Raw genomic sequence first — 5,998 nt, 5'->3', positions numbered from 1 at the left:
TAACGTTGGACTGGTCTTAATTTGTGAAACGCTTTGCGGAAATAGTTTGCAATTGTTTTCACAGTATTGAATAAACCATTACGCCTCTGCATTTTGCAAACTGTTTATATTTCTGTATGGATGGCTATCAAGTGAAAGCAATTTCGTGGTGAGCAGGTTTTTCACTTGCTGGAAGAGAGCGTGCTGATATTATGCAGCCTCAGTTCATTGCTAACACTGTCACATCCGCGTGGATCAGCTGAGCTCGATCACGTGGCTCCGTGTCGAAGGTCAGTCCAGCACAATGGAGCTGCCAGAGTATGCACTGAAAGGGTTGCAATTGCTGGCCGATCCCAGCCACTTCTCCAACAAAACATTCCACATTTTAGTGGAAGCGGCTTTCGAGAGCCTCATAAACCCACAAACAGACGGAGCAACATTAGGTGAGCGCGTAGTTTCGAGCTGTTTGCGGAGGGTGGGAGGGCGAGCGAGGGCTGCTGCTACTGCTGCTGGTTCTTTTAGTGATTTAATGCAGGAAGGACACGGTCGGGCCGTTCCTTTGCAAACGGCTCTGTGTCGCAATGTTCCCGAATCCAGTTATAAATAACATTTGCAACAGTCTGTTATTTGCCAAATGCGTTTCTGTTGACTGATTCCTTGTTTTTTGAGCTGTCGACTTGACGCGGAATGCATACTGAGTCTGGATGTTGTTCATTGTTGTGGACGAATATCCTGGGGCCTAATGCATCAGGGTTGTCGACTGAACATCTGCTTTATCTGGGTTGCTTAACAACTATTTAAGGTCCCAACATATTTAGTGTAAGTAAAAGCAGGCAAAAAATAACACTCTTGTAAAAGACTATGGGCTAGATTTTCAGTTGCTTGCGCCAGCAGTTAGCGCCTTGAGAAGTGATTTTCGGGCGCTATGCGTGTAGCGCCTGGGCGCAGCGCAGTTTGCGCCCCGCCCCAAATTAAGTTGCCCGTTAGCGCCGGCGCAAAGTTTAGCGGCCGCCCGGATGCGCTCGCAGAAAATGACGTCACATCCTCGTGCAACGCCCTTTGGCCGCCCCGAATCCAAACTTCAGTCGGACCGCCCCATTGTGCGGCTGGCGTCCAGAGCGTTTGTAAAATGGAACGCAACACAACCTGGGGAGCGCAAATTAAAGGGCACTCGTACAAAAGGCACTCTGCATGTGTTGTGTGGAAGTAAGCTGTGTGTTGTTCTGAACGGTCTATTTATGTTTCCGGCCAGCAATAATTCTTCCTCCTCCTCCTCCTCCTCCTCCTTTCTCCCCAAACTTTGCATTTGAAAAAAATACATGCACCCTTCCCCTTTAAGAGCTCACTGGCACCAGAGTGTCTGCCGTGCGCTGCGCCCGAGCTCGGGTGTTGCGCTCTCCACCGCCGGCTTAGCGCCTAAAGATACTAGTGGAACGCCTCTTTTAGCGCTCCACCAACCTCTTAGGGCGAAGCCACTGAATTTCCGGCAACGGGGCGCTACTTTGGGGCGGGCGATAACTTCGGGCGGGCGCTAAGCTTAGCGCCCCAAAACTGTCTATACTGAAAATCTAGCCCTATGTACTGTAGGCGTAAAAGACTATGTACTGTAGGCGTTATCATTGAAGGCACAATATGTCAAAATAATTCGGTATAAACAGTAAAATGTTTTACCTAATTTTCCGGGAGGTAACTGTCGTTTTTTGGTTTATGAAGTGGTAGACAAAATAATAACTCCATTACTAAATGTCATGCATGTCCTGAACCAGACGTAATACTCTTAATAGGTGGCAAGCTTTACGTTTTATGTGGAAATCGTATTGAGAATCATTATAATTTACTATTGTTATGTAGATCATGTAGAGCTGGGAAATTTGGACTTGACTTTGCTGAAACAATGCCATGTAGCCATCGCAACCTGTGTATTGGAGGCAGGAAAACAAAACGCTGACAAATCAACTATAAGGTTACAACATGTCCAAGATTTATGAATATTGTGTATTCAGTTCAACATTTTTTTTGGGTGTAGAGGCATTTTGTAACTGATGATCTTTAATTTCAGCACATTACTTGAAGACTGTAGATTTGGAGGAGAAAGAATAGACATATTTTGCGCAGCATACCAGGTTTGGTGTCTATTACATACCATACTGTGCATTTGTAAAATTGTTGGGATTACTGCAATTTAGGAAGAGTTTGCCACGAAAAGAATGCGAAGCAACGCAACCAGGCAACTGGTTGACTTTCTAGTGTATAGCTGACAATGTAGATCACTGGTTTGTTTAAGAAGGTGTTATTGTGGGATTGTGATCTTGTAGTTCCTTATGGATTTGTCAGAACACGTTTACACAGGTAAAATACTGACACAAGCACCTACACTTTATACGTTTACTGAAAATATATTAACTGAAGCCAACATTGTAGCTTTGATAATGCGGCTAAGTTCCTGTGTTTCCTTTTGATATTTAGAAGAACAAAGATAAAGTGGAAACCTTACTAGGAGGGTAAGTGTTAATTACATTTGTGCAGCTAGTCTACAGTATATAACTTCAGGATCTGGTGCTGGTGTGTGTGTGTGATTGTCTGTGTGTTGCATCTTGGGTGCAATATCTATAAATGAAATATGTCGTGTTTTAATCCCTTATATAAAATCAGTTTGGATCATGCTTATGTCTGTCATAAAATCATTCAATTGTCTGCCTTGAAAATGCACAAAGTTCTACTACAAGTAGCTTAGTGAAAGTTTACAGTACAATTTAAATACTTCTAAAACTATGTTTAGACTTGTCTTGGTTCAACTGATATATAACATGCACAACACTGAATAATTTGATAAATGTCATTGGCTTAAAACTGTACTTGTTGCCTCTGGATCATAAATTCCAATCTATAGCTGAATGTGGATCTGTGGAGCGATTTTTAAATGCCTTCTCACTCCATAATCTAGAAGAGGGATAAAGTCTTGTTTCCCCATGCACCTCGGCAGCACGTGCTAATAACACTTGGAAAAATTAAGGAATGCAAGAGCCAGGAATCTAAATAAACTGTCAAATTATTTTAACAAATCAGCACTTCTATCCTTGCTAATTAATCTTTGTCCATGTTCATACAATACATTTAGTTTGTCAAGTTTATTACAAAGGTGAAGTTTTTGAGACTCGTGCTTACAAACTAAAGGATACATATACAGTGAATTCGACTTCTAATGATCTGTTCGACATCCTATTTCCATTGATGTCGAAACTTTTATTTTTACCCACTCACTTTTTGTGTTTATACGTGGGAAGATTTTCTCTCTTTCACAGTGAACAGTAGTATCTCCACAACAATGCAACATCAGACTTGGTTTAAATTGAGTTTTTGGAAAATTTGAGCCAAAATTACTATTTGGATGAAACCCTGTTGTTGTTAAACTCCTACTGACTTTGGAAGGGTGAGACCTGATGCATTGGGAAAAGGCAATACAGTAATAGGAATAGTGTTTGGTATTTTATTTTGTACAATGTTAATTTTTACTCCTGTTGACTGTCTTGCAGCATAGGAAGATTTCCTTCTCACATCACTGATGCTTCTTGGCGCCTGGAATATCACATTAGGGTAAAAAGTGCAAAGTTTCATCTTTTCATGCTTGCCTTTCAGAATAGCCGGGCACAAACTTCCCTCCAATTATTTTCATATTGTATACCTCCCACTAAACTTTTTTTTAAATGTATTCCAGAATAACCATCTTCACAAAGTCAATCAGCCAGCATATTTATTAACCTTAAATGTAGAGGTAAGCATTAAAACAAGCGGACACTGCGTTTTGCATTTGAATTGCTTATTTAGCACAGCTTAATATTGTTTTAACCTTTTACAGAATGGTGAATCCCGGCCAGCTCAGGATGTTACTTTCAGTTGTACAATGGAGCAATTACAGGTATTCTAGCAAAACATTACTGTACCTCCTTTACAAAATATAGGAGCTTTCTCACCCAGATGTCAAGTCTGAAATTCTTTTACTGACGCTTGTTGCATTTTAGGCAGAATTGTAAGAAGATGTTAGACTTTACATGTGGTTAGTTGGACTGATGCCAGAAGTGTCAGTGACTCACTGTTTCTGGAACACAACTTCAATAACAAATGGCTTATTCGAAGACAAAGTACATTGTGGGATCACCTAAAATGCAAGCTACATATTGGCCAGAGATCAATTTTCATTTGAGTCTCTTGTTCATAAAGATCTCTGATTGATTTTAAGAGCCACCACTTTTTGTACACTGACATTTGTTCTTATTCCTTGCTGTTTGTGATTTTTTATTGACATTTTACTCCATCTATTGAAAGAGAAAAATCCAAACTTCATTATTTGCTATGCAATTTTTTCCAGGAATAGATTAACCCTTCACTGAATTTACCTCACTGCATTTTGCATCTCTTTTAAAGTGTTCTCTAAGTTTAAATTGCATCTCATGCAAATATCAGTTCTAATAAATTTGTATATGCTTAATTGTTTTAATTTACAATTGTAGGGAGCAAGAGAATCCTTTTGTGGTTTAGCCTGGTGTTCTCTGATGGTTTTGATTTGTATTTATATGGACTGTCTTTAACAACTAATGTGAAACACCTGTATGATTCTATGAAAACGTTAATGTAAATAACTTCAAGTTTCAATGTTGTTATTGCTAATGCCGTTTGTCACATTTTGTAATGTTCAGTAGCAGTCCTTTTTTGAATTTACAAAACCCTGCACATTGTGTTAAGAGCCACAGCAGTCGGCATTTTTGCTAGAGGTATTTTACGAATTTTTTTTTAATGCTAAATGTTGTAAAGCACCGCGAATTTTACTACCGTACAATGTAAATTTTGTTGCCGGTATGACCCGATTGCTCAGTGAAAAGTTTAGCAAAATTGTTTTCTTTTAATCTTTGTAGCCGGAAGCTTAGAATTTAAAAAAAAAAGTCTAATTATGGATTGCTAAAGCTTGGCACAGTTGTGTGCTTTTTTTTAAAAAAAACTTCAACTTTTTAATGTATCGAAAAAGAAGCAGCCCACGTATCATGGCGGTTAAGAATCGACGCCGACCCTCAACCCTTCGAATTGCTTTTGCTTTAACAGGGGAAAACATTACTTTATGATTACAAAGTCACTAAATATGTTAAACTTTAAAAAACTATTTTGTTTGCGTTAAAAAAGTTACATTCCGACGTGCAATGCCTTTTTAGTTCAGGAGTTTATTCCTGGAAACAGATTTAACATAACTTTCTAATAGTAAAATAATTCCCTCCCCCAACCCTGCCGGTGAAGTAGACTTCTGCCTTCCTTTTTCTAAATATATAATGTATATTATAAAAATCTGTTTTCCCTTTGCAGGATCTTTTGGGGAAGTTGAAGGACGCAGCTAAAAGCATGGAGAAGGCGAGTCAGATGTAATTGATGGAGCTGTGGGGACCGCGATTGAACGCGAGGCTGTGGGTGGCATAAAAGGAATCCGCCTAAACCTGCGTGCTCCTAGCTTCTCTGAGACGTGAACAACAGTCAATCCATAAATGGCTCAAACGTTGCATTTGGCGAATGTATAAAATCCCGCTTTGTACTTGAAATGTATACAATGCTTGTGGAAGTGGAGAGTTTTGCTGTATCAGACTTGTATATTTCCTGCAGTAACTAAAATGTTGTACTTTGTTCGCGTTTGAGTGTATATACCACTTTTTCCTATAATAAAGAGATGCTTCCTACAGTCTGAGCTATCGTTTTTGGGGCTTTCCATTTTTTTTGGTTTTAAATCAGTTCACGTTTGTCTACAATTTCCTAGATACGGTAGATTGTGTATGTATTATTTTGACATGGCAAATGTAAGTCTGTTCTTAACCGTCTGCCATATTCGCATTTATCCCGATCCCTCAAATAAAACAACCCAACATTTTGAAGAGATCTCTAATTCTTCTGACGTTCAATAAGCACGTTCATCTATAACTGCCAGTGGGGGGTGGTGGTGGTGTGTGTGGAGGGGAGAAAGACGAAGTCAATCTAATTTTTAAAA

General features: G+C 39.4%; 1 protein-coding gene across 2 annotated transcripts; it reads left to right on the top strand.

The window, feature by feature from the left end:
• The first annotated feature begins 216 nt into the window (after positions 1 to 216).
• On the top strand, positions 217 to 5,695 carry commd3 (COMM domain containing 3). Of its 2 annotated transcripts, XM_085987787.1 has the most exons (8): positions 221 to 422; positions 1,831 to 1,942; positions 2,039 to 2,102; positions 2,446 to 2,480; positions 3,513 to 3,573; positions 3,695 to 3,751; positions 3,836 to 3,895; positions 5,329 to 5,695. In XM_085987787.1, the coding sequence occupies exons 1-8, from the start codon at positions 284 to 286 to the stop codon at positions 5,386 to 5,388; spliced, it is 588 nt and encodes a 195-aa protein (XP_085843913.1). In that variant the 5' UTR covers positions 221 to 283; the 3' UTR covers positions 5,389 to 5,695. The 2 variants fall into 2 exon arrangements, with proteins under 2 accessions (XP_085843914.1, XP_085843913.1); XM_085987788.1 differs by lacking the exon at positions 3,695 to 3,751 and having other exon boundaries at positions 217 to 422.
• Positions 5,696 to 5,998: the final 303 nt, after the last annotated feature.

Source organism: Somniosus microcephalus, chromosome 5 (assembly GCF_052327205.1).
Source record: "Somniosus microcephalus isolate GS21.2 chromosome 5, FLI_Smic_1.0, whole genome shotgun sequence".
NCBI classification, from domain to species: Eukaryota; Metazoa; Chordata; class Chondrichthyes; order Squaliformes; family Somniosidae; genus Somniosus; species Somniosus microcephalus.
The sequence above is the reverse complement of the archived record's forward strand: the minus strand, read 5'-3'. Positions and strand labels throughout refer to the sequence as shown.

What these genes read in the sequence shown, in the direction of transcription:
- commd3 (XM_085987787.1), top strand. Translation starts at nt 284, where the DNA reads ATGGAGCTGCCAGAGTATGCACTGAAAGGGTTGCAATTGCTGGCCGAT. An exon ending in TATTTTGCGCAGCATACCAG is followed by an intron (nt 2,103 to 2,445) that starts GTTTGGTGTCTA and finishes TTTGATATTTAG; the next exon opens with AAGAACAAAGATAAAGTGGA. An exon ending in GTGGAAACCTTACTAGGAGG is followed by an intron (nt 2,481 to 3,512) that starts GTAAGTGTTAAT and finishes ACTGTCTTGCAG; the next exon opens with CATAGGAAGATTTCCTTCTC.